Source organism: Lepidochelys olivacea (assembly GCF_965140295.1).
Source record: "Lepidochelys olivacea isolate rLepOli2 genome assembly, chromosome: 3".
In the NCBI taxonomy this organism is placed as follows: Eukaryota; Metazoa; Chordata; order Testudines; family Cheloniidae; genus Lepidochelys; species Lepidochelys olivacea.
This window is the reverse complement of record NC_140413.1, coordinates 147,425,711-147,453,302: the sequence shown is the minus strand read 5'-3', so window position 1 is coordinate 147,453,302 and position 27,592 is coordinate 147,425,711. Positions and strand designations below refer to the sequence as shown.

The 27,592-nt window shown below is 43.4% G+C and overlaps 1 protein-coding gene across 1 annotated transcript in view; it reads right to left on the bottom strand.

Annotated features, from left to right (window-relative positions):
* Nucleotides 1–27,592, bottom strand: part of BIRC6 (baculoviral IAP repeat containing 6) — a gene marked incomplete at its 5' end in the record, with an annotated part of 315,285 nt that overhangs the window by 143,971 nt on the left and 143,722 nt on the right. The window contains 7 exon segments of the mRNA XM_084624643.1: nucleotides 6,126–6,382; nucleotides 8,214–8,493; nucleotides 10,451–10,651; nucleotides 12,150–12,344; nucleotides 12,524–12,620; nucleotides 15,363–15,538; nucleotides 16,507–17,069. Coding sequence (XP_084480769.1) covers nucleotides 6,126–6,382; nucleotides 8,214–8,493; nucleotides 10,451–10,651; nucleotides 12,150–12,344; nucleotides 12,524–12,620; nucleotides 15,363–15,538; nucleotides 16,507–17,069 — 1,769 coding nt within the window.

The following is a 27,592-nucleotide window of genomic DNA, read 5'->3' as shown; positions in this document are numbered from 1 at the left end:
GGGTTGGCGAAGACAGATCGGCCATTCGCTCCCGGGTGGAAAGCCAAAATGGCTGCCAGGTGAACCTTGATGGATGATATTGCCAGGCCCTGCTGTTTCAGGCTCAGGAGATAGTCCAAAATAAGAGGCACGGACACCAGGAGGTGGGGCATGCTGCAGTGAGTGCACCAGCATGAGATTCGCTTCCATTTAGCCATATATGTGGCCAGAGTGGAAGGCTTCCTGCGACCCAACAAAACCTGCTGTACCAAATGAGAACAGAGTAGCTCAGAGTGACTCACCCATGCAGCATCCACGCTGTGAGGTGGAGGGATCGTAGGTCGGGGTGACAGAGGCAGCCATGAACCTGAGTGATCAGGTCAGGAAAAAGAGGCAGTGGAACCAGGGCGTCCACCGAGATCTCCAACAGCGTGGTGTACCACTGCTGTCTGGGCCATGCCAGGGCGACCAGAATCAGTCGTGATCTGTCCCTGCGCACCTTGAGCAGGACCTTGTGTACAAGGGGAAACAGTGGGAAGGCATAAAACTCGTCCATGGGAGTAGGAAGGCATCTGTGAGAGTGCCCAGGGAGTGGCCCTAGAGGGAGCAAAACGCTGGGCATTTCCAGTTGCTGTGTGAGGCAAACAGTCAACCTGGGGAAGATGGAGTGGATGACATTGGGATGGAGCGACAACTCGTGGGATTGGAAGGACCTGCTGAGGTGGTCCGCCAACATGTTCTGGACCCCTGGGAGAAACTATGCCAACAGGTGAATGGAGTGGGCTATGCAGAATTCCCACAGTCGAATGGCCTCTTGACGGAGAGGAGAGGAACAACCCCCGCCTTGCTTCTTGACGTAGAACATGGCCATGGTGTTGTCTGTGAGGACCGCCAGGCAACGACCATGCAACCACCCCCGGAAGGCTTGGTGCGCAAGACGCACCGCCATCAGCTCCAGTAAGTTGATATGGAGAGAGAGATCGGACGGGGCCCATAGACCTTGCATCTGGATGTCCCTGAGATGGGCGCCCCATCCCAGGGCTGACGTGTCCGTGACGAGGGACAAGGAAGGCTGAGGGATGTGGAAGGGGACCCCTCCGCATATTGCCCTTGGGTCTAACCACCACTGGAGGGAGGCCAGGACCCCCTCCGGAATGGCAACCACCAGGTTCAGGCTGTCTCGAGCTGGGCGGTAGACTGATGCCATCCAGGCTTGAAGAAGGTGGAGCCGTAGTCTGGCATGTCTGGTCATGTATGTGCAGCAAACTATGTGCCCTAGAAGACGCAAGCACATTCTTTCCATCGAGGTTGGGAAGCTTTGAAGGCTCCTGATGAGGCCTGACAAGGCTTGGAAGCAAGCATGTGGAAGGAGGGCTCAAGCCCGCACAGAGTCTAGGACTGCCCCAATAAATTCTATCCTCTGGGTCGGCTCTAGCATTGACTTCGCCATGTTGAGCAGGAGGCCTAACCGTTGAAACGTGTCTGCGATGAATTGACGGTGAGCCTGCACCTGCTCTTTGGTGCGCCCTCGGATGAGCCAGTTGCCGAGATACGGGTATACCTGTATCCATCATTGATGAAGGAAGACTGCTACTACCACCATACATTTGGTTAACACTCAGGGGGCTGTGGAGAGGCCAAAGGGAAGGACTGTGAACTGATAACATTTGCAGTTGACAACAAAGCGGAGGAAGCATCTGAGATCTGGATGAATCATGATGTGGAAATACACGTCCTTCATGTGGAGGGTGGCATACCAGTCTCCAGGGAATGTATAATGGTGTCCAAGGAGACCATGCAGAACTTCAACTTTACCATGAATTTGTTGAGTCCGCGCAAGCCCAGGATAGGCCGAAGCCCACCCTTTGCCTTGGGGATTAGGAAGTAACGGGAGTAGAACCCCCCACCCCTCAGCTCCCTTGGAACCTCCTCGACCGCCCCCATGGCAAGGAGCAACTACATCTCCTGGATAGGGAGTTGCTCGTGAGAGGGGTCCCTGAAGAAGGACGGAGAGGGAGGGTGGGAAGAACGAAAATTGGAGAGAGTATCCCCTTTCCACCGTGCGAAGAACCCAACGGTCTGTGGTTATGAGGGACCAGGCACGGTGGAGATGGAATAAATTATTCAAGAATGGGGTAGGATCCTGAGTGAGGTCCGGTACACCGTCCTCAGGCGTCCCCTCAAAAGTTTTGTTTGGGACCCACCAAGGACTTGGAAGGACCTTGGGTCTGGCCGGATTGGTGGTTGGAGGGTTTTCTCCTGCCACAGCACCCCCGTCTTCTATAGAAGTCCTGCCTCAGCCGAGGAAGAGGGTAGGAGCATTGAGGCTGCAGTTTAAATGGTTTCCGCAGTGTATATGGTGTGCGAATCCCCAGCAAATGCATTATAGCCCTAGAGTCTTTGAAGCCTCAAGTCTGTCTTGTCTGAGAACAGGCCCTCTCCATCAAAGGGGAGATCCTGCAAAGTTTGCTGAAGCTCTGGTGGTAAGCAGCCAAGAAATGCACCTCATTGCTATCCCTGAAGAGAGGGTCCGAGCAGCAGAGTCCACGGTGTCCAATGAGGTCTGCAAAGCGGTTTGCGTGACCACATTGCCCTCCTCTACCAGAGCCCCAAACTTCCAAGAGTTAAAACTGTATCAGCTCAGGAGAGCTTGCTGGTTCGCAATCCGGAGCTGGAGCCCTCCGAGGAGTAGACTTTGTGCCCAAATAAATCGAGGTACTTGGCCTCTTTCGATTTAGGTGCTGGGGCTTGCTGACCATGACACTCCTTCTCATTCACTGAGGGCACCACCAGTGAATGTGGCTGTGGGTGAGTGTCAAGAAGTCATATCCCTTGGAGGGAAAGAAATACTTCTGCTCCACCCCCTTAGCAGTTGGGGGAATAGAGGCGGGTGTTTGCCAGATTGTTCTGGCCTTGGTTTGAATGGTCCAGATAATTGGTAAGGCCACCCTGGAAGGAGCCTCCACAGATAAAATGTCAACCACAGGGTCCTCCATCTCAACCACCTCCTCTGTTTGCAGGTTCATGTTCCACGCCACTCTGCGCAAGTGTTCCTGGTGGGCACGGAGGTCTATCGGGGGAGAGACCTGATATAGCAGTCCCCGCCACAGCCTCATCGGGTGAAGATGAGGAGGATGCCACAGGAGGGAGAGGATCATCCGGGACCTCTTGCTGAGCTGTGCCCCACTGCTCTGGTCCAGCGACCTCAGTGTTCAGGCCGGGAGCTGGAGTTGAAGGAAGAGGAGCTGCCGCCTGTAAGGGCGATGCCACCATCTCCATGCCTCCGGGAGCAGGACAGCTGGCAGAGGCCTCAAGCACTCATGACTCGGACAGTGCCGAGAGAGAAGCCCCAGAAGGAGCACCCTGGGCCTGGTGGTACATTCAGGGTATCCAAAAGGGCCACTGGGTGGACCCTTGAGCAGGCCCCTGTTCTTGTGCCTGCCACTGATCTGCCCCTGAGCCCAGGCAGCCATGATCCGAGTGGTGGCAGTCTGAGAAGCGTGACCCTGCCTCAAACCCTGATGGGTGAGAGGTGGAATGCGATGGCCACGGTGGTGCCAAGTAGGTCTGCACCAAATCACGTTGACGAGACAAAGTTGATTGGTACTGCGAAGCTGGAGATCGGTGCTGAGATGGAGAAGAACGGTGCCGCGACACTGGGGAGTGGTGTCTGGACCTAGATCAGTGCCAGGACCTGGACCGGCGCCTGGATCTGGACCAGGGTCTCGACGACTATGACCAGCGTCGGGAGCAGCATCGGGACCGGGATCTACTCCTGGATGGTGACCAGAGCGGTGTCAAGACCGGTGCCGGGAGTCAGAGTGGTGCCGCGAGTACGACCGGCACCACAATGGAGAGCAGTGCCGGGACTGTGAACAGAGTCGGGAACAGCGCAGAGAGCAGGATCGGTACCAAGACTCAACTGACAGTGACGGGAGATGAATAAGAGTCGGCTTTCCCCTGGATGGTGCCATGCAGACAAGTGGCGGTGCCTTGGTCTGTTGAGAGGATGCCAATACAGTTAAGGCAATCAGATCCCTTGCCGCCACAAAGGTATCTGGTGTAGATGGCAACTGGACCTCAACCACACTGTGAGACGGGGAGTCCAGTCGCACCGGACTCAACGGCTCCATCCTCAGTGCCGGAGTCAACAGTGCCGAGGCCATCACCTGTGTCCCTGGGCGCTCTGCTGCAGGACGAGGTTCTAAAGGTGGATCCAGAAAGGGTGGTGCCTGCTGAGGTGGGCCAGCCTTTTCCAGCTTCCAGTACCGTTTCTGACCAGGCGAGTGAGAGCGGTGCCAGACTGAAGATGTTGGTTGTAGTGCTGGGGAACCTCTGTACCGCGGTTCTCTATCCGAGTCCAACCGCAGTACCGCTCCTGTAGCTGAAGCCAGGGCACTGAGTACCGAAGCGCTCGGCACCGGGTCTTGCTGTGCCACTGGAGGCTGAGGACTAAGAGCCGCCTCCATAAGGAGCTGTCTCAAACAGAAGTCCCGCTCCTTCTTAGTCCGGGGACGAAAGCTCTTGCAAATCCTGCACTTCTCCACCTGGTGAGATTCCCCCAGACACTTCTGGCAAGAGTCGTGGGGGTCACCCGTTGGCATGGGCTTGGAGCAGGATTTGCAGGGCTTAAAGCCCGGAGCTTTGGGCATGAGCCCAATCAAGTATGGGGAGGAGGGGAAGCCCTCTTCTCCCCCACTAACAAACTACTATTACTATAACTAGAACTACAACTATTAATCTATAACAAATACTATAACAACAAGCTATGAACAAACTGTAGAGTGAATGCTAGGGAGAGTGGAGAGTAGCAAAGCCAAGCTCCACACTTCCAACGACCATCACGGGCAGTAAGAAGGAACTGAGGGGGCGCTGGGTCGGCTGGGGTATATATCCAGCGCCATGAAGGTGCCACTCCAGGGGGCTCCACAGCCAACCCACTGGGTGTTGCTCGGTTAAAAATTCTCCGATGGCCGTGCACACGGCGCACACACACCACCTAATTGGAATCAATATGAGCAAGCACTCAAAGAACTGGGTGTACATTCTAGCTATTCTGGGTTGCTCGATCAATGCCAAGTAACTGTAAATCCAGGTTTACCAGCCCGTATACTCTCGCTGTTTTACAAGAGTGGCATAAAACAACCACAGTGTATAGGTGATTGTGACCCTGAAAGCTGATATTAAAAACTGATTTCAAGTTGATACTAAATCTTCTAACAATTAGAAATATCATGTGATAACCATCTCTTTAGGTTTATTTAACATTCATGTACATTAATGAATGAGTAATTTAAGGTAAAAACGTAAAAGGAATGTTGCAATAATTCCATAATCAAGTTTTAAATGCAGGCAATTGAGAATTAGGTTAAATTAAAAAAAAAATCCAAACATGTTAAATTAAAAAAAATCATTTCCATAAATTTAGCCATAACTCTTAATTTCCTAAGTTTAACAAGGCTTAATTATGTAATAATCACAACATTCCTGAAATTTACCTTAAATTACTCAGACATACTCTCAGCCTTAACTATTCCTTAACACAGTTTGCAACTGGGAATTTATGTACACCTGTTCTATAGCACAGTTCCTGTATCCTGAAGGATTCCAAGCGTATTTATCTGATTATTTGCTGAAATTGATGTTTAATCTGATTACATTCTTTTATTTATAATCTGGGTGTGTTTGTGCTGGTAATGCTGCTGTACCACTGAAGGATATTAAGCGCTAGAGCAGTGGTTTCAAACTTTTTGTATTGGTCACCCCTTTCACACATCAAGTTTGAGTGTGAACCCCCTTATAAATTAAAAGGGGGGGGGGTTAATTTAATATAATGCGGGCTTGGGGCAGTCAGCCCCATGGAGCCTACAGCTTGCGACCGCTATGTAACTACCTTAACCCCTTGGGGGGGGGTCGCAATCCCCAGTTTGAGAACCCCTGTAGTAGAGCTTCCTCATTGGCACTCAGACACACAGCACTGTATATCACAAAATTATGGTGTGATGTGCAATTTTAAAGTGCAGAATCAAAATCTTTATTTGTAAATTTCAACCAACTACCTACACATTTACATGAACCACAAAAGAAGTTGCAAGATTTAGAATGACGAATATTTTAAAAAACTAAGCAAAGCAATACATTCTCACCTGCAGGATCACTCCCAGACGCGGAACAATTTCTTAGAAGAATGTCAATCAGTTTTAGGCCTATTCTAGTGGACTGCAGCCCAATTTTTACAAGCACAGCCTCTATGTTTGGAGAATGCATACCACAGTATGGTGACATCAGTAAGGCAGCACATGTTTGCAACAGATTGGCAGTGGGTGCTGCAGCACTAGCCATCATTCCTTCTAAATCGCTTATGTGAGTGAGGCAGTGATGCAATAATCTTAACCATCCAATACTGAAATAATAAACAAAAAAGCTAGAATGAATTAATGTATGCCATAATTATGATGTATCTCAACCTTATTAAGTCAAGTAAACACCTTTATAGATGGGAAGTACAACAGGAAGAGAAGTATAAATATCTGTGATTAGACAGTACTGTAATAGGCACTGTAAAGTGAAATGAAGGATATTGTATTAGAGCAACAGTATATAAACATTATTAAAGACTGCATTGTTACAGAGTTAAAGGTATGCCCGCAACTTAATTTTTGCACTTTAAAAAAAATTCTTTTGAGTGCTTACGTGTCCAAATTTTATCATTCTCCTAATATAGTTAGCCAGAACCAGGAGGAAGTAAATTCTGAAATTTGACTGGGGAAATCTATAATAAATTAAGATAACAAGTACTATCATAGATTACAATGTGCCTTAACAGATCTGGAGCCCTACCTCATTTGCTGTACATTTTGTAACACATATTGTTTATATTTAGCCTGTTTCTTCTATTATTTTTCTTTTAAAAATATACAATGTAACATCCTATATTAAAACTGTTACAAGAATTTTTATCTTGAACAAATAACCAATTCCATTTAAAGCAATGAACTTGAAAAAGATGAGGTTGCAGACACAACTTAACTCGGCACCCTTGTGTTTTTTATATATATATATATATATATCAGTTTTTAATTGCATTAACAGTACATGATGAACTAAAGTCACACAAAATATAACAGTAATAGCAAAATTTGGCTAGCATATTTAGCTTTTCTAAATTTACAAAAATTGCTTCACAGTTAACTGAATCACCCTTTGAACTTCGGTTATGGAAGGCTTCTCTATGAATCTAATTTAAATATAGTTTTCCTGTTTCTTCACCTAAGTCACTCTAAAATTTGAAAGATAATTCAAATCAAAACTGTATTAGAAAAAAATCCCAAGTTTCCTGGGATCATAGAGCCAATTCCTAGTTATTCATAGCCACAATGAATAGTAAGTGAGCGAGAGAAAGAGTAAGAATAACTCTATAGCCTGGTAGGTAGAACACTCACCTAGGATGAGACATCCAAGTTCAAGTACTCTTGCATCAATGCCTGACTATTTATAAAAAGTGGAACAACTTTAACAGGAGAGAATGAGATAGACCCATAAGAGAATACTTCCTAGTCCAGGGGCTGGGGCATTCTCTTGCAAGGTGGGAGACCCAAGCTCCACATCAGGTAGAGGGGGAACTGAACCCAAGTCTTCCCAGGTGAGTTCCCTAACTATTGGGCTAAAGGTTATACACCTCTTGTCATCCATGCCATTTTGTGAATCTAGTCCTCCACTGCTTTTTGACAATACACCCTAAATTTTATCAAAATAGAAAAGAAATGCTATATTTTGACCAAACAAAAAAAATTTAGACTTTTTGATTCACTAAAAATTTCAAAAACTGTCATTTTCAGTTCAAACCAAAATTAAAATTTTCCATTTTTTTTTAAATTTCCACCAAACCAAAAATTCTATTATGATGTCTCACTAATGCAGCTTAAATTTTCCAATAGAAATGATCAATCCTTTTTTCTAAAGGTTAGTAAATTCCTTATTACCAATTGACTTTAAAATGCAATACATTTAATTTCTTAAATTTAATTTTTAATCCTTGCTTGTATTAAGTTAAAACCCAAATTTTCTAAAAGAGTTAACATGAACACTATTGATGCTGATTATAGAGAAATGCTGAAAATCTGATAATTCAGTTCACTACCTGGGATTTCTGCTTTAGAGACATAAAAGACTTCATAAAGGAAGGATGAAAAGCATGGATAGCTCTCATTTCTTGCAACTATTGATAAACATACCTTGTTTTAGACACTTGATCTTCAGAAGGAAGGAACGGATTGTTAACTGTTGCAGATGATGTGTTTCCAAAGGCTGTGAGGCCTAACAATTTAATTTGAGAGAGGCCTAATGTGCTAGCATCTCGGGGGCGATGGAGTCGAAGGCAAACTGCTGAGGCCACTTCAGCTTTTGCAAGCTGGATTTTTATATACGTGAGACCACTTGTGAGAACAGGAGTTGACAAAGGTAACATATTCACCCCATCTGCACTTACTTCAACAGATACTGATGAAGGGCAAGCTACAGAGAAATAAAGCAGGGTTTAACACTTTATTTAGGGCTGTAAAATGATTGAAAAAATAATCATGATGAAAAAATTAAAAATAGTCATAATTAATCATAGTTCTAATCACACTGTTAAACAATAGAATACCATTTATTTAAATATTTTTGATTCGTGGGGGGAAGTGTGTGAGAGAGAGTGTTGAGGGATGAATAGGCGTGCCAGCGCACTGTCTCTTTAAGCAGACACCCCCAACATCAGCCCCCCACTCTGTGCAGCGGAGTAGCTTGGCTAGGGGTGGCTCCATTGGGGGAGCAGGCGGCCCAGGATCAGCAGTGGAGCAGGAGGAGGGGCACCTCTGCCCTGGAGGTGCACAAACACACACCCCTCTCCCCTCCAAGCATGGCACCTGATGTGTGATTAACACTCATTTTTAAAAAAAACTAGTTAATTTGTTTTGAGTTAATAGCATGGATTAACTGCAATTAACAGCCTACTTTATTTAAAAACCATCTATCAGTTTGAGTACCCAGTTTTTAACAGACAAACCAGAATATTTTTCCCAACTTAGGCTATGTCTACACTACACTTCCGTCATTGAAACTTTTATCGCTTGGGGGTGTGAAAAACACACCCCGCTGAATGACAAAACTTTTAACAAAAGCACCAGAGTGGACGGTGCTTTGTCAGCGGGAGATGCTCTCCCTATTATGAAGCTACTGCCCCTCACTGGGGATGGTTTTATTTTGTCGCCGGGAGAGCCCTCTCTCTGCCACAAGGAGTGGCTACACAGCTTGCTTTACAACAGCATGGCTGTAGCAGCACAGCTGCTGTGTTGCAAGGTATGCAGTGTCGCCATAGTCTAAAAGAGGGAGTTCAGAATCATTAAAATGAACAGTTTGTAGGCTGAGACACAGAATACGACCATAAGTTTCACATTAATTTCATATTTTTATCTATATCCAGAGTGTGATTTGGGCACTTGATTTCAAAGGTTGGGGGTTAAACGAATTAAGAATGCATAGGGTGCCCTGCCTATTCAGGCTAGGTCTATGCCAGGAGCACCTTGCTGGTATAGCTATACCTGTATTCTACAATCACAAGTGTGTATGAAGCTTGTGCTGGCAAAACTGCTTCTGCTGGTATACCTTATTCCAGCCCCACTGAGCAAATAAGCTATACTGGCAAAAAAAAATGCAGTTTTACCAGTATAAATGAATCAATATTAGGGACCTAGGGGAGAGACAGTCATCAGGTCAGTGATTATAATGCCTTAAAACTGAATGTGTCTAACATCACAAACAATAAAGCAGCCATCACGAGGGCTTTAATAGGCCCTGTAGGATGCTCCAGAGAAACCAGTCTGATGCATCAGGAGAATTAAGACTTGGGGCCAGAAACTAAGAAAATAAGCAATATGTAAACGGATTCCTTATGAAATGCAAGGACCTCTCCTACTTAACACCATCTCTCATCACAGACAAGGGAGGTAAAACTAGAAGAGCAGCAAGACATGCACTCAGGCTTTGTCTACACTACAGACTTATGTTGGTGTAACTACATTGCTCAGGGTGGGGTGTGGAAAATTGCAGTTATATCGACCTAACCCCCGGTGCAAACAGTAGGGCTTCTCCCGTTGACATAGCTACTGTCTCTCATGGAGGTGGATTAACTATGCCAATGGGAGAAGCTCTCCTATCGGCATAGTAGCATCTTCACTAAAACGCTACAGCCGTGAAGCTCCACCAGTGCAACTTTTTAAGTGCAGACCTGCCCTTAATTCAAACAGCACAAAATACAGAAAACTAAGAAATTATATGGCATTTGATTCTCAATAAGAAAAGAAAAATAAACTGCTGGGCTTTTGTTAGTGTTCTTAAATCTGTTTTTTTATGGTCAAAGAAAACGTTTTTTTTCTAAAATTATATCCTCTAAGTTTTTCAGTTCAGCACAATTGTTAATAAATCTACTCACTTGCAAGGGATGCAAGATGAGGCTGGATGTGTATCTCTTTTAGCAGCACTGCAGCAGGAAGGTGAATTGTGAGGTCACACCAGGCTTCCTCAGGTAGAAAGATGTAAGACCATGCAGCAGATCGAGCTCTTCTATGGGGAGGCGTAGCCTGAAGCAGTACTTCAGCAGGTTGGGCAGTAGGACTGCTTGATGTGATTGAACCTTCAAAGAACAATTATTATATTAATTGTTAATACCACATTCTAAACTGAGATTACTAATATTCAAATTACCAGTCACTAAAGAGTAAAATGTTTCTATTATTCATTTGTTGTAGGTTACAACACTGCAACCTGTGTAATCATTGCAATTACTAAAATTAATTTGTTGTCTTTCCATTAAAATATATTATACTTAACTTTTTTATAAAAAAGAGTTTATCAATGCACACACAACTAATGCAATTTTGCTTGTAAATATGCTAGACATCTGCTAGTCAAAAACCTCAACCTACTAGAGCCACAGACAAAATAAAAAGATGTGAGGGGAGCCTGCTAGCAAAGTCCAGGCCCAATGATCTTGTTAGATGCCAACCTCCCACCCCAGCTGCTGAGAATGGAGAAGATGCTGCGCTGAATCCAGCTTGGTATCTCTGTGTTTATCATGTCCTCCCTCTTGCCAGGGAAACCTCACCTATCAAGCACTACACATGCACAACATTTCTGTGTACACATGACTTAAAAGCAGTCTTGCACGTCTACTTCAAAATACTACAGCTTGTTCTGTGTGTCCATCTTAAGCTACTGGTAGGGTCACAAATGTTTCAAAATAGCTCCCCTCTCTCTCTCTCTCTCTCACATTATGGACATTGAAAGGACGTTTGGACGTATGGACGTTTCACAAAGGTTGTTGCCCTGGCCTTTCAGAGAGTACTGGAAACTAATATTAAGATTGTTGCATGCGAGGTTTTGAACCTGGCAAGGTAGTTTTCAACCTTCGTTTGCAAGTCCCCACTCTCTGCTCCCAGCAGACTAAGAATATAGTAACGATTACTCTCCTATCTCTGCCTGGTTTAAGAATAGAGTAGGAAGAGTTGTTTGAGTGCCAAACACTACCACGTATAGCATCAGGTTGCTGCTGACAGTGAGCAGTTTGTAACAGATGTGGAGTTGATCTGTAGCATATATTACGTGCTTAGAGCAAGATCTCAGCCACTTACAAGCTCTCTGTAGTGTGAGTTTGAAGACAACTGTTCATGTCTATTCTTAAGGTAATTACTGAAAATACTAAAGTAGAAGATACATAACGGACATTCATTCTATCAACTACGCACTGTTTTGTGGGGTTTTTTTGTAATTTTAGCACCATTTTGTAATAGTTTCTTCTGATACTGTCACTCAAATTTGGAGGGACCTTTTGCCACTTCCCCACAATATCTGCAATCCTGCCCCAGTCAATATACTCATTTTAATCAAAATGGGCTTTTTCACTCTCCAATCTTGTTGGTACTCAGACTCTGGATGAGTCACCTTCTGGCGACTCTAGGCCAGCAGACAAATCATTATCACTTGATCAGCATATTCAGATTTTAAGAATAGCCTGGTATAAAGTTTATGGACTATCCTACCTCACTGACATTTTTAAAAATGTGCGTCTTGTGCAATCTAGTGTCTCCCAAAGGCCCCCCCCCCCAAAAAAATAAATAAAAAAATTTACAAACCTAATGGTGCAAAATTGTGGATTCCTTCCGCATTATCAGGCTCAGAAGCTAGTACTCTTGCTTTCAAACTGCTATCTGTTGCCTTGCTAGGACCAGAGTCAAGAAATTTCATAATAGTTGAAACCATGCTTCTTGCTGTGTTGACAATGGCTCTTGTACTGGTTACCATGTTGTTGCAAATGAGTTGAACACCTCCTAAGTAAAGTGAAGCAAGTCAAATGTACATTAAAGGTAAGTATGGAACTAAAAGAAACCAAAAGCTAGGATTTCTACTTAACACGAAGAAAGCAAAGGCATATTTGACCTACTTACATTTGCTTACCTAACATTGGTCTACTAAGCACATTTAAATGAGGGAAATCCCACTCTCTTACCCATATCATGGAATGCTTTCAGTGCTTCACTGGTATCCAACACTCTCAGAATGAACCATAACAGTGGTTCAGATAATTGGCAAGTAGCAAGAGAACCCTAGAAGAAATATATGAACTTCTTAGTCATGATGTATAGTGCACAGCTAAATTTCACGCAAGATTATTTAAACACAATTTATTTATTACCTGATTATTTCTTTTCTGGAATTGACCTCTCTTCCCCACCCCCAAGTGAGGATAAGTCCAAGATAAGACAGCACTTCCCAACACCTAACACAAGTGCTCAGTTCACTTTTCTACCATGAAATAGCATTAATATATTTCCCCTGGCTCCCCATCTCAGGGAAAATCTTCTTTGCCTAGGAACAGGGAAAGCTGCTCAATTAAGAGTGGGGCTAAAAATACTGAATATCCAAAACCGACAACTGCCAGTGACTTTTTTTTTTCTTTTGGTCACAGTAGAACCAGACTAGATGGAAAAGAAACCATTTCAGCCATCCTTCAAGAAGGCTGACAGCCATCAAGATCAGCAACAATTCACTGATAATTTGTGAGGACAGGGATACAAATGGATGATTTCTGCCTTGAATGCTGGCCGGCCAGTAAGGTATTCTTAATGCCTGAGGAACCAAAGGGATGAAATGCAACCCCTAAGGGAAAGGAAAGATGGAGAAAAGCCACTTCATTTCCTTGATGAGGCAGCTGAAAAGTTTGCCAACATTAGCTTCCTTAAAGAATATAATTAGGGTCTCCTCAAACAGCATGATTACACTGAAGGGATCCTGAATTAAATGCAACTACAATATAGAATTAGTATGGTCACCTGAAGCATACAAAAAAATGCAGAAAGAACTGAAGTCCTTTCAAAGGAATTCACAAGATATTGGTGTTCTCGCTTTTAGTACCAACTAAGGCAAAGGCATGGCAAACCCAGAAGAATGTAGCCTTAAACATGGCTGCACAGATGAAAGAGGCTCTAAGGCATGTTGGAGACTTCATAATCCTGTTTTAACATTTTATCTATATGCTTGTCCACTAGATTATGGGTGACAGCTCCCCTACATAAAAGTAACAGTTTCATTGAGCTGGGATACTGCTTAAGTACCTAAGCACATTTTTCATATCTGTTCTTGTATATTCTGTAATGCTTCAGCCTGTGCAGTGGGGAATCTGTTTCCAACAGGGTGAAAGGAGATTCCAAGGAAGATCTATTAAAGAGGAGAAGCTTTGGAGGTGGATGTTGACAAGCACCTCAGCCCAGGTGAAAGGCTAATGCCTAAAGGCCAGAACATTATTCAGATACATGAATACCTAAAAGTCTGATGAGAAAACAAGGAAAAGAAGAAGATCTGGACACCATGACAGTGCCCTGAAGGGTAAAGCCTGATCACACAGAGAGCTAAATAGGTGTGAGTTCATTATATAGGGGAAGGATGCAGTCCCTGAGAAGCTGGTGTGGCCCACCCCTATGTTTCACTGGAAGGGAACCAGTTACATAGGACATCTCCGAGATCTGGTCACAAATGGACAAGCTAGGCTCAAAAGAGCGGAGCAAAAAAAGCCTGGCGTGACAAAAACACTAGCAGGGCCACACTCATCAAGGGACAGGCAGCCTTGTAGGACTCCAGATCAGCAATTAGGCTAAGACAGTGGTTCTCAAACTGTTATACTGGTGACCCCTTTCACACAGCAAGCCTCTGAGTGTGACCCCTCCCCCCTTAAATACATAAACAAGTGTTTTTAATTTACAACACCATTATAAATGCTGGAGGCAAAGCAGGGTTTGGAACGGAGGCTGACTGCTCACGACCCCCTGAGAGGTCCCGACCCCCAGTTTGAGAACCCCTGGGCTAAGACATACAACTATAGTGCTCCTGACACTTTGGTAAAGTGGAGGTCCACATGGGCAAAGCTGCAAAGTACTGAGGTGATGCGTGCATATACCCATGCACACGCACACTCTGCCCCGCCACCGCGCTGTGGAGAACTGCTAGGTCTGCAATCTCCAGTCTGAAATACCTCAGGAACTTGGGTACTGCAGACAGAAAACAAGCAGATGAACCAAAGGGGAAAAAAATAAGAGGGCTAGAGCTCCTACTGCACAGGAAATAGACTGGGATGAGAGAAATCTCTCACTGCTAGCATTTGAAAGCCAGAAGCTTGATATGGATTCCATCCACTTTTGACTTGTATATGGATAAATCCAGCAGCTATAGGATTGGCATGTGTCTATTCTTTGGTGAATAAAATGTAACTCTTTACATAACCAGCATTAACTGTAATCAAAAAGGCCCTGTGACAACCCCATGCAGGGAAAATGTTGAGTTCCTCATAATTCAGGCTAGCAGAAAGAGAAATAGTCAAGATTGGAAATTTTAGAGTCTCTACTCCAGAATGTTAGACCAAAGCAGCATGTGCATATGGCCCTAACAATTACAAGCATTTCAGGACATGCAACATCTTCAATGTTGAGTCTACAGAGGCAGAGCCATGAAGGAGAAAACAAGATCCAAAGAAATAGCTGTGTCATCGCTACAAATATGTATCACTTGAAATGAATCTAATTTAATTTGTACTTAAAGCAGTGAAACTACTTGGAAACAATTTTAATGAGACTAACCACCACTAAAATTACATGTACTTTGGTAACTCAATTATGGAGTGAACTATTATTTGTGAGGACTTCCATGTTTATTAGAAAGGCTTTGAAATCTAAAAGGTTTTTTATAGGATTAATTCAGAAAATATTTAAAGCAGACTGAAGTCTCAGATACAAAACTGTAAGATTTCTATTAAAAAACATTTCAAACTGTAACTGAATAGACTTAAGAGAACTTACTTGTCTTCCCATGTACCCACAGGCCATGTAGGTAAGAATTGGTTGAAGCATCACCTGCACTGTAGTGGCTTTTTTACTAAGTGTTGTCAATATAGTGAACAATCCATCTCCAACCGATATTGCATCTAATCCACCATGAAAGTTTTCATGTTTTGTGAGATGCAAACCACTTGCACCTAGTAAAAACAGATGAAACACACATTTTAAGGCCAAGAATATGAGGCTTAGCAGACAAACACTACCAGTTAGTGCATAAACAGAACCTAATGCTATTTAAATCTCCATTAAATTAGTATTCCCATAGCTACTGCAAAATATGAATTGGCATGTAATTAACAATGAAGTTTGCAATGAAGGGTAAATTATTATTACAGAGCCCAGACATGTGTCAGGCGCTTTATAGTACAAATAGGAAGGAATGATCCCTGGCCAAGAGAACTTACTTTAATGTTAGGTGAGACACTACAGGGGAGGTTAATTAACCAAGGGAATGGGACAGGAAGTTCAAGGGTCACAGCTGGCTCCTTCTAGCCAAAAGCAACTAAAATGTTTTTAGGATTCTTTTCAGAGGGCAATATCAATGTATGTTATAGAATATTCACAGCTCACTGTATGTCTGGTGCAGATGTATGTTACACAAGAGTTCTAAATTTATTCCCTGGCTAAATGGCAGCTCTGCTGTCACAGTACTACTCAGCTTGCTTACCTATTTATAATAGGGATAAACCTCCTAGAAAATGATCTGACCTCTGCATATACCTGGTAGTCAGAATACACAATTAGCGTTCACTGAGACCAACAGAAATGAGACAGGAGGGATGGTTCTTATGCTCTGTGCAAGGGCCAACGCCAAGATATGGCCCTCTACCTTTTGGAAGCAGTGATGAAGTCAAGAAATAATGCTGTTTCAATTGTTCATAATTCAAGTTGATCTACTCTATTAAAAAATTATTTTAAGCAACTTCCAAAAAGTTAGATTGGAATCTCCAAAATAAAGTATGTGTTTGGTATTACTCTCTCCCTCCTTTTATCTGTACACTATATTTTTCTCTTATGGGGAGAAAATGAATTAAGTCTTTACATTCTGAAAGAGCCGTTCCTTGCTTTTTATTTAAATGAATACTATCTACTTGCAAATACATACCGATTATCATTGCCATAGCACTGCTGTTACACTGGCCCAGAGCAGACAAAATCTGGCTCATAATTTGTTGGTTGGCTAACACCAAGTCTGCCACATATGCAGTTGATCCTTGAGTATTAGAGCTGTTTCCATTGCCATCTTTGCCTCCTGAAACTTTTTCTTCATCAGAAACACTGTCTGTAGTACTGCTAGCCACTGGAACCCGAGCACTATATTCTCGGTTACTCGAAAGTGGCAGCTGCACTAAGATATTAACCAGCTTTAACAAATCAAACATGAGTTGATCCCTTGTCATTTCTCCACAAACTGCTTTGGCATCACCTGGGCGGATAATATTGGCAAAGAGCCCTCCAAAACATGCTCGAGCACCCACTGAGCTGTCTGACCCACTGCGAGACATCACTTTGTCTGAGCATGTAATGTAATGGTGCACCAAAAAGGTGATGGACTCAATTACTGCAGAAATGGTGCTAACTGATACTACTTCAAAATTCTGTTCCAGGGTAAATTCCAAGAGCTTCACTTGTGCATCCAGAGGTCCCTGGCCTGTTTGGAAAGCACCCCTAAAAGAGAGAATCAAACAGAATATATTTAACAGGTGACAACGATTTATATATCTTTTGAAAGTTAGTCCTCTTCAAAGGACTTACTGTATTTCACTAACCAATATACTCTGAAAACCTAGCAATTTTCAAAAAAATGCATGTTGATAGCACACAGGTAATTAGTTTTCTGTTCCTCTAACAGAGGGGATAGGCATTTATTTTTCATGGAAATTTTTATAATTACATGGGGCACTACATGCCGTTTCTGGGAAGTCTCCCTTTTACCACTGTGCTGGTATCATCAGGAAGGTAAACACCTCCCATTGAAAGAGTCTGAGAACTACTGTTTCTTTGGCTATGCAGTTACTTTAGAGATATTTTTGAAATGCAGGCATCAACAATTTTGATAAAATTACTGAGTGGGAAATTCTGTAAACTTGCAGAAAGTTTTTGTATGGGGGAAAGCCCCCCAATCTTTTACCACCATTGGTGAATTTCCACTTGTTTTCTGGCAAAAAGGAATTCTTTACTCCCCATCATCAAATTTTCTGGGTTTTTAATCCTTAATGGTTTGGCTGGGTAATTATGCATCAACATCACAGGAAAGAAGTATCAAATAATTCCACTGATGACTATCACAAACACGTCAGAGTAAGTATTTGCAGGCCAATAAGCCACATGCAAAATAGATTCTAATTTAGACCGTACTCTTACTGGAGGTCTGAAAAATGGATATTTGGTGCTACTTTTGAAGTTTTACCAATGTGCACTGAATTATTTAAAAGTCTGATTTAGCTAAAAAAAAATTAAATTTCAAAACTAGCAATCTGCTACTGATTTAGAACTGAATCCTTCTGTAATTTTCAACGTTACAGAACGCAAAATGAATTAGTGTTTCAGTACACGGTCTTAAGAGTGCAATTTAGAAGACAGTGAGGTTTTAGGTTGAAAGAGAAGAGAATTAAAAATAAAAGTAATGCTTCCTTCACAATCAGTCTAGTGCGTTGATGAACGATAATAGTATTTGAAGGTATATTGAAAACAATATTTAATATCTGAACCCATTTTGATGCTTTTGCTGTGTTTTGGGAGATTTAAATCCTACTTGTGTGAAAATATTTAAGACATACTTAAATGAGGCTTTAATATCAGAGGAAGAATCAACTCCTTTTTCAAAAGCTGTTTTATTTCAACTCTGAGTTTGTGTGTTGCTCAACATAAGTCAAATGTGGCATGCATACAGTAATATCCTGTAATATATAGACAAAGTGAATTAAAGTTGGAATGATTATGCCAATAAAAACATTTATTTCTCATCATGAATGTATTTAAATGTTACTATACAGCATTCTAATAATTCAAATTGCAGCTATCATCCAAGGTAAAATTATTTTTCCTTGTTGCAGTCTTCTCTACTTCCAGCCTATGATTAAGGGACAGACAATATTATGGTGCCATCTCTGGGAAGTGAGGAAGCAGAATTGAAAAAGCTCACCCCCAATTATATAAACCCTTGTCAGGACCTTCCCATCCCAGTTAAAGAACTACCAGAACTGTACAGAAAGCAACTGAATACAAGAGAAATAGGAAGCAAGAGGCAGCACACCAACCACTGAGAAGAAAGGCATGCTGCAGAATGAGAGGAGACAAGAAATGGAATTACCAGCAAGTAATTTTCTCTTTTTCAGTCTCTTCTCCTATCCTACAAAGGTAGATTAAAAGGACATGCAATGGCTCTAAGAAGCAGCAACCTCAGAAGCCAAACAGCAAAAATTAAGATGTTTGTACACTAATGCGAGAAGCCTAGGTAACAAAATGGAGGAACTAGAGCTACTGGTGCAGGAAGTGAAACCAGATATTATAGGGATAACAGAACCATGGTGGAATAGTAGTCATGGCTGGAGTACAGGTATTGAAGGGTATGTGCTGTTTAGGAAAGACAGAAATAAAGGCAAAAGTAGCGGGGTAGCATTGTATATCAATGATGAGGTAGACTGTAAAGAAATAAGAAGTGATGGAATGGATAAGACAGAGTCTGGGCAAAAATAACATTTGGGAAGAAAGCTACCAGAGCCTCCCCTGGGATAGTGCTTGGGGTGTGCTATAGACCCCTGGGATCCGATTTGGATATGGATAGAGACCTCTTTAATGTTTTTAATGAAGTAAATACTAATGGGAATTGTGTGATCATGGGAGACTAACTTCCTAGATATAGATTGACAGACAAGTGCTAGTAATAATAATAGGGCTCAGATTTTTCTGGATATGATAGCTTCCTTCACCAAGTAGTTGCTGAACCAACAAGAGGGGATACCATTTTAGATTTGGTTTTGGTGAGTAGTGAGGACCTCATAGAAGACATGGTTGTAGGGGACAACCTTGGTTTGGGCGATCATGAGCTAATTCAGTTCAAACTAAATGGAAGAATAAACAAAAAGAGTCTGTGACTAGGGTTTTTGATTTCAAAAGGGCTAACTTTAAAAAATTAAGGAAATTAGTTAAGGAAGTGGATTGGACTGAAGAACTTGTGGATCTAAAAGCGGAGGAGATCTTGAATTACTTCAAGTCAAAGTTGCAGAAACTATCAGAAGCCTGCATCCCAAGAAAGGGGAAAAAATTCATAGGCAGAAGGTGTAGACCAAGCTGGATGAGCAAGCATGTCAGAGAGGTCATTAGGAAAAAGCAGAAAGCCTACAAGGAGTGGAAGATGGGAGGGATTAGCAAGCAAAGCTACCTTAATGAGGTTAGAACATGTAGGGATAAAGTGAGAAAGGCCAAAAGCCATGTAGAGTTGGACCTTGCAAAGGGAATTAAAACCAATAGTAAAAGATTCTATAGCCATATAAATAAGAAGAAAACAAAGAAAGAAGAAGTGGGACAGCTAGACACTGAGAATGGAGTGGCGGTTAAGGATAATCTAGGCATGGCCCAATATCTAAACAAATACTTTGCCTCAGTCTTTAATGAGGCTAATGAGGACCTTAGGGATAATGGCAGAATGACAAATGGGAATGAGGATATGGAGGTAGATATTACCATATCCGAGGTAGAAGCCAAACTCAAACAGTTTAATGGGACTAAATTGGGGGTCCCAGATAATCTTCATCCAAGAACATTAAAGGAACTGGCACAAGAAATTGCAAGCCCATTAGCAAGAATTTTTAATGAATCTGTAAACTCAGGGGTTGTACCGTATGACTGGAGAATTGCTAACATAGTTCCTATTTTTAAGAAAGGAAAAAAAAGTGATCCGGGTAACCACAGGCCTGTTAGTTTGACATCTGTAGTATGCAAGGTCTTCAAAAAATGTTGAAGGAGAAAGTAGTTAAGGACATTGAGGTCAATGGTAACTGGGACAAAATACAACATGGTTTTACAAAAGGTAGATCATGCCGAACCAACATGATCTCCTTCTTTGAGAAAGTAACAGATTTTTTAGACAAAGGAAACACAGTGGATTTAATTTACCTTGATTTCAGTAAGGCATTTGATACGGTTCCACATGGGGAACGATAAGATAAAATTGGAAAAGATGGGGATCTATATGAAAATTGAAAGGCGGATAAGGAATTGGTTAAAGGGGAGACTACAATGGGTCATACTGAAAGGTGAACTGTGAGGCGGGAAGGAGGTTACTAGTGGAGTTCCTCAGGGATTGGTTTTCAGACCAATCTTATTTAATCTTTTTATTACTGACCTTGCCACAAAAAGTGGGAGTGTGCTAATAAAGTTTGCAGATAACACAAAGCTTGGAGGTATTGCCAATACAGAGAAGGACCGGGATATCATACAGGAAGATCTGGATGACCTCGTAAACTGGAGTAATAGTAATAGGATGAAATTTAATAGTGAAAAGTGCAAGGTCATGCATTTAGGGATTAATAACAATAATTTTTGTTATAGGCTGGGAACTCATCAGTTGGAAGTAACAGAGGAGGAGAAGGACCTCGGAGTACTGGTTGATCACAGGATGCCTATGAGCCGCCAATGTGATATGGCAGCGAAAAAAGCTAATGCGGTCTTGGGGTGCATCAGGCAAGGTGTTTCCAGTAGAGATAAGCAGGTGTTAGTACCGTTATACAAGGCACTGGGGAGATCTCATCTGGAATAGTGTGTACAGTTCTGGCCTCCCATGTTTAAGAAGGATGAATTCCAACTGTAACAGGTACTGAGAAGGGCTACTAGGATGATCCGAGGAATGGAAAACCTGTCTTATGAAAGGAGACTCAAAGAGCTTGGCTTGTTTAGCCTAACCAAAAGAAGGCTGAAGGGAGATATGATTGCTCTCTATAAATATATCAGAGGGATAAATACCAGGGAGGGAGAGGAATTATTTAAGCTCAGTACCAATGTGAACACAAGAACAAATGGATCTAAACTGGCCATCAGGAAGTTTAGACTAGAAATTAGATGAAGGTTTTTAACCATCAGAGGAGTGAAGTTCTGGAACAGCCTTCCAAGTGGAGCAGTGGGGGCAAAAGACATATCTGGCTTCGAGACTAAGCTTGATAAGTTTATGGAGGGGATGGTAAGATGGGATAGCCTAATTGTGGCAATTAATTTATCTTTGACTATTAGCGGTAAATATGCTCAATGGCCTGTGATGGGATGTTAGATGGGGTGGGATCTGAGTTACTACAGAGAATTCTTTCCTGGGTGTCTGGCTGGTGAGTCTTGCCCACATGCTCAGGGTTTAGCTGACTGTCAAATTTGGGGTCAGGAAGAAATTTTCCTCCAGGGCACATTGGAAGAGGGCCTGGGGGGTTTTCGCCTTCCTCTGCAGCGTGGGTCACTTGCTGGAAGATTTTCTGTACCTTGAAGTCTTTAAACCACGATTTGAGGACTTCAGTAGCTCAGACATAGGTTAGGGGTTTATTACAGAAGTGGGTGGGTGAGATTCTGTGGCCTGCGTTGCGCAGGATGATCATAATGGTCCCTTCTAACCTTAAAGTCTATGATTCTATGATAGGTGAGCTTACCTTAATTCTGCTGCTAGCTGGACCCTGCAGCCAAATGAGTCATCCAGGAAAGTGAACAGGTCCAGCTGATCGTAAAGGGAGTGAGGATCAAGCCTGCTACCTTATACACTTGGGGAAAAATACCTCACTGGAAGTGAGCACTGAAGTGGAGACTTCAAGCCCTATGGCATTTGACAAGCTCAGCACACAAGGTTTACCAGCCAGACCACATGAGAATGCAGCCTCACACCTATCTAACAGCAGCAGCCTTGCTCTTGTTGCAACGTTCAAAACTTGAGTGATTTTTTTGACTTTTGAAATTTTTGAAAATGAGAAATATAAAAGCTTAAGAACATGCTCAACATACAATAAAGGCAGCCTCTTGTCACTGATGGGGAAGATACTGGACTTGTCCCAGAGGAATTTGGTATTAACTGCAGAAACAAATTCCAGGAGAAAACAAAACAAAACTCTTCTGAAGAGAATTGAAAGCACACAGAAGGGAGGAGAGAGTTAATCTCTCTCACTTGTCTGGCCAAGGTCACTATAATAAATGAAGATCTTAAAGGAAAGAAGTTAGAAATAAGTTTGCTCTTATGTCTCAAATAGGGGTCTTGTCAGAACCTGCAGGATGAGGGTCACTAAATGAAGTGCCTCTTGAATTTCAACAGAAGAAAATCCAAAACCTTCTGGTGCAAAAAAATACAGGACAGTACTATCCCAATGATACATCAGGCCATGAAGATCTCAGAGATTAAAATAAATGCAAGAAGCTAGAGACATTCTATTGCTGGTCAGACGGTCTGCCTCTGCCAACAGAGGGCTTCTGTTAAAAAACCAATGCAGCAAGCTGGAGATAGTGGTTGCAGAACACAAGCCCTTGAAGAGCTGCTCCAAGATCTCAAGAAGCATCCACAGGCGGTTCAGTGCTAGACTCTTCACATCTAAAAAACAGCAGTGGCAGGATTGTCAAGGAGTCAGTAAAAATCACAACTGTGTTGTCCTGTCTGAACCTCCTCAGAACCTTGGGCAGCAAAAGGAAGCAGAGAGAAGCATGATCCCAGGTCCCCTCTCCAAATCAAAGTGAAGCATCACAAAGGGATTAGGAGTGTAAACAGATTCTGGGAAGCTTAGCTGATACTGTTCCAGAAAACCAAACCAAGATGAGGCACATTCCCAACTTTGGTAAGTATGCTTGAATCCACATAGCTCTGCTCTCGCCAAAACGTATGTGGCTGAGCTAGTGTCAGATTGCTGCTGCAATCCCCCAGATAAAGGTCCATCAGGAAGAAAAGCTGGGTTCCTGTCCACATTCCCAGCAGCAGCACTTCCAAAAATGAAAGGTATGATGTGCATACCCACCCTCTTAGGAGGTGGCATAAGCCACTCATGTTCCAATTGTCACAGTGGGCAAAGATGGGGGAAATCAAGGCCCATTTGGCTCCCTTTCCTGTCTCAGTTTGAGCAAAGTCCTGAGTATTAAGAGGATTAGATGGGAAAGCAAAGAGCAGGAGTTGGGGTTAAGATATCTCCCACGCAATTGTGGCCACATCCTTCTTTGGAGCAGAAGCAGCAACATTTCACACTGGGCAAAACTGCAAAGAAATCTACCTTCAGAACTGGCAGATGGTGTGGAAAACAGAGACACTGGGCTCCCATTCATGGTCCTGATGGAAGTTCCTGCTCAGGGAGTCCGCCATTGCATTCTGAAGGCCCGGTAGGTAAATCTCACAGATTTTTGTGTGATGGGAGATGCACTGGTTCCACGGTTTTAGCGATTCTGCACATAAAGAGTGAGATCATGCTACCCCATGTAGGTTTAGATAATACACAGCTTCCCTGTTGCCTAACGTTCATTATCTTGACAGACTGGCAACCTGTAGATGTGACCCCAATCCAAGAGAGAGACATCCGTGGAAAGGATTTCCAAAGGTGGCAGACATGAGAAAAGGGTTCATGTGAACACCTTTACTGGCTCTTTCCACCACCTGAGACGTTTACTGGTTCTTTACACTTGCGAAGGTACAGTGATTTGTTTGGAAAGACAGTCTCTTCAGAGCATATGTAAGTCCTTAGCCATGCCTGAACACATCTGAGATGCAGCCTCTCATAAGAGAAGGGTCCCTGAAGAGGTATGGGGAACAGAAGTGAGTATATGTGGGGAGAATGGAAATTAATGGAGTACCCCATAGTGGCCACCTTAGGGTCCACTTGTCTGAGATGATGAGCTCACAGGCAGGTAGTAAGTGGGATAGGTCTCCAAAAGAAGATTGGATAGCAAAATTTTTGCAGCAGAAGATCCAGAGAAAGAGGCTGTTTGAGGCCCGTGACTAAGTTGTCAAAACGGTTGCTTAGAGAAAAGTGTAGACTGGGTGGTTGTGGGAGGATGGTGGTCCCCTTTTCTGTGGGGGCTTCGTAGATCCATTGCGGATGGAACTGAAATGATCAGGAACATTATACTGTTTGAAACTTACGGAAGACTTCTTTTTGTTGCAGGCACAAACAGTCCCAGTGACTGAAAGGGAGTGGTGGGAGGAGTCCGTGTAAAAACTAAAGACCTTGAGCCCTTCAAAATGGAAGTCTTTCGCGATATTCTGCATCTCCCTCAGGAAGCCAGAAGATTGGAACCAGGATGTTGTATAACTACTGAGGTAGCTAAGGACTGTGAAGCCACATTAGCGTTATCAAGAGCAGATTGCAGGGAAGCTCTAGTGATCAGCTGATCTTCCAAAATGCGGGCTTGAAATTGTTCCCTGTGATCTCATGGGAGTTGTTCAATAAATTGAACAAACTCTGAGTAGGAGTTAAAATCATATTTTGACATCAAGGCCTAGTAATTTGTGATTCAAAATTGAAAAGCAGCCAACAAATAGCTTTTCTTACCCAGGAGATTAATGCATTAAGATGCCTTCTCGGAAGGAGAGGGTGTGGAGCGTGCTTGACAGTTCTCTTTGTTGACTATGTCTACCACTAGGGAACTGGGGGTGGGATGGGAGTAGTAGTACTCCATTCCCTTGGGCAGAATGTTATTTTTTATCTGGTGTTTGCAAGCGGGTGGAATAATGGTCGGTGTTTTTACCATAGAGTTCATGCAGGTGAGAACAGTGCCTCATTGATGGGTAGGGCGACCTTACACTGGGAGGAGACATGTAAAATGTCACCAGACAATGCTGAGACTACTAGACCTTCCTCCAAAGCAGTGTGGAGAGATTCAGTTAGACCCTTCAAGTCCTGGAAGGCCCTAAAGTCATCTGCATAAGAGGGTGAGGGCGGCATTACCACCTCATCAGATGAGAACTTCTCCAAAGTTGACCCTTCTTTGTTTGGTTGGTCTTGCTCATCTTGGGTTGCCTCAGGTTCCAAAAGAACATAAAATACCAGCAAGCAGCCTTGTGGAGCCAGTGGCTGTTCAGTGAATCTAGGGCATCTGCTGGGCTGCAAAGTCCTCATCAGGGTACATTCCTAGAGGCGTGTGCTGGTACGATGCTGTGACACAGCCCTGTACAGAAACCTTAGAGTCAGAGGATATGTTATCCCTGGAGTTGAAAGGGTGGGGGACTTTGTGCATCAATGCCAGAGCCAGTAGATCAGATCCAGTTCTAGAGAGAAAGGCTTCAGACACAAGTTGTTGAAGCAGTACTGGGGAAAGGCAGTAGGAACTTAAGGCAGTACTGGGGCCTGGAACAGGGATTGATGTAGGAAAGGGATGCTTCATGTGGTACCAGAGGGGCCAACAAGATAACTGTGTGCTCAGAGAGCTGATGTCCTGAGGATGACAGTACCTGAGAGGGAGCTGGGTATCACTCTGAACCATTTCTATTGCTCTAACCAGATGACATTACTACAGCCCTCAAGTTCCTGCTTTTAGATGCATCTTGATGCCTAGAGGTATCAGGTATTACCAAGGAAAGGGCCTCTTGGTGCTGTTTAACTGAAGACCTCTCCAATTGGACTTCTTAGGCAGTACTGATGCTTTGCTACTGGCACCAGCTGGAGCCTCAGCTGTACCTATTGTGGGATAATAGTAGTCTCCCAAAAGTCAGCTCTATGTGGTGACTTAGTCATCTTTCTAGAGTCTCTGCTAGGAAATGGGGGAGCAGGGGGCTTCATCTCTAGAGCTGCACCTGAAGTCACTGGTATGGCCTGAGACTGACCTAGAGGGACAAACACAGACCCCATCGGAACTAAGGAGCATTCTATTAAGAGGAGCTTTAGCCTACCTTCTTTTACCTTTGTGGGACCTGCTTCTACTAAACCTTATGCAGACTTTACACTTCGATGGGACAGAAGTTTCTCTGAGAGACTGAAGACAGCCAGAGTGACCGTCACTACAGGGAAAAGGTTTCTGGCAGATCTGGCAAGGCCTGAACCCCAGAATCTTAAGCATAACTCAGGGGAGTATCGCAGACCACAAAGAGCAAGGCACCAATTTCAGAGGGGAGGAATCCCCAAACATAAGCTGTGCTACAACTAATAAAAATAATTAGGTAAAATAAAAACCTAACTAAATGAAATAAACAAGGGAGGTAAATAAGAAAGGCAGGAAGTAGCTGAAAGCAGTGGACACCACAGCTACTTCATCTCAAGCCACAGGCAGCTGAGAAGGAACTGGAGCGGTGGTGGGCCCATGCCTCTTTATAGGCCCTCACCTGGGAGCATGAGGCACTGCTCTACGCAAGTGTGGGTCCACAGACACCGCTATATACAATCTCCAGTTGCAAGTGCACAGGCGCGCACACATCCTGCAATGGTGCACCCAAGAAGAAGAAACAAATCTCGCAGCCACACCACTTCTTAGTTCCCAACACACCACCTCCTCATCTGCAAAATGGAGCCAATACTTTCCTAGCTCACAGTCTCATTGTGATGCCTAATTAACATTAGAAGAGTTCTCTCTGAGCCTCCAAGTCACAGTGAAAATGCAAAGCCCTATACAGATATTGTCCATAGCTAGTAGAGAAGATGCACCACAAATAAAAGCATGTAGGTCTCCAATTCTCTAGATTTGCCCTGGAAAATACTAAAAGAGAGGTTTAGGGTCAGCAAGAGTACCCCGTTACTGGTACAGAAGTTTAGGTGCCCTCCCAAAACTATGTACCCCAGATTCTGACTGTAGAACCCCAACCCTGAAGGTGGCCAGCAATTGAGAGTTTACAGAATCCAGTGGTTCTGAATAGGAAGGTGGTTCATTTATGATCTCTCCTCAATATCATATTCCCATTGACAAACGGTAGCAGGTTCTAGTAGGTGCAGAGGGATGAGAGCACTTCTAAAACTGAACTGAACTTGGCAGCAGAGGGTAGAAAGAAGCTAGAATATGCAAGACCAGGCTGTTTGTTCAGAGGCTAGACCAGCCGGCATTGAAAAGCACTAAGAGAGTTAAGGGGCCCTGAGAGGTCTCCATGGTGTTGAAACAAGGGAAAACCCCTAACACAGACGCTAAAATGGGAGTACTATGGCAGGCAGGCCACTGAGAGCACTGCAGAAATCTCTCTGCTGAGAGAGGAAGAGTGCAATACAAAGGAAATTAGAGGTAAACCTTGCAAGGCTGAGACAAAAGCGAAGTTTCTAATGAACCAACAG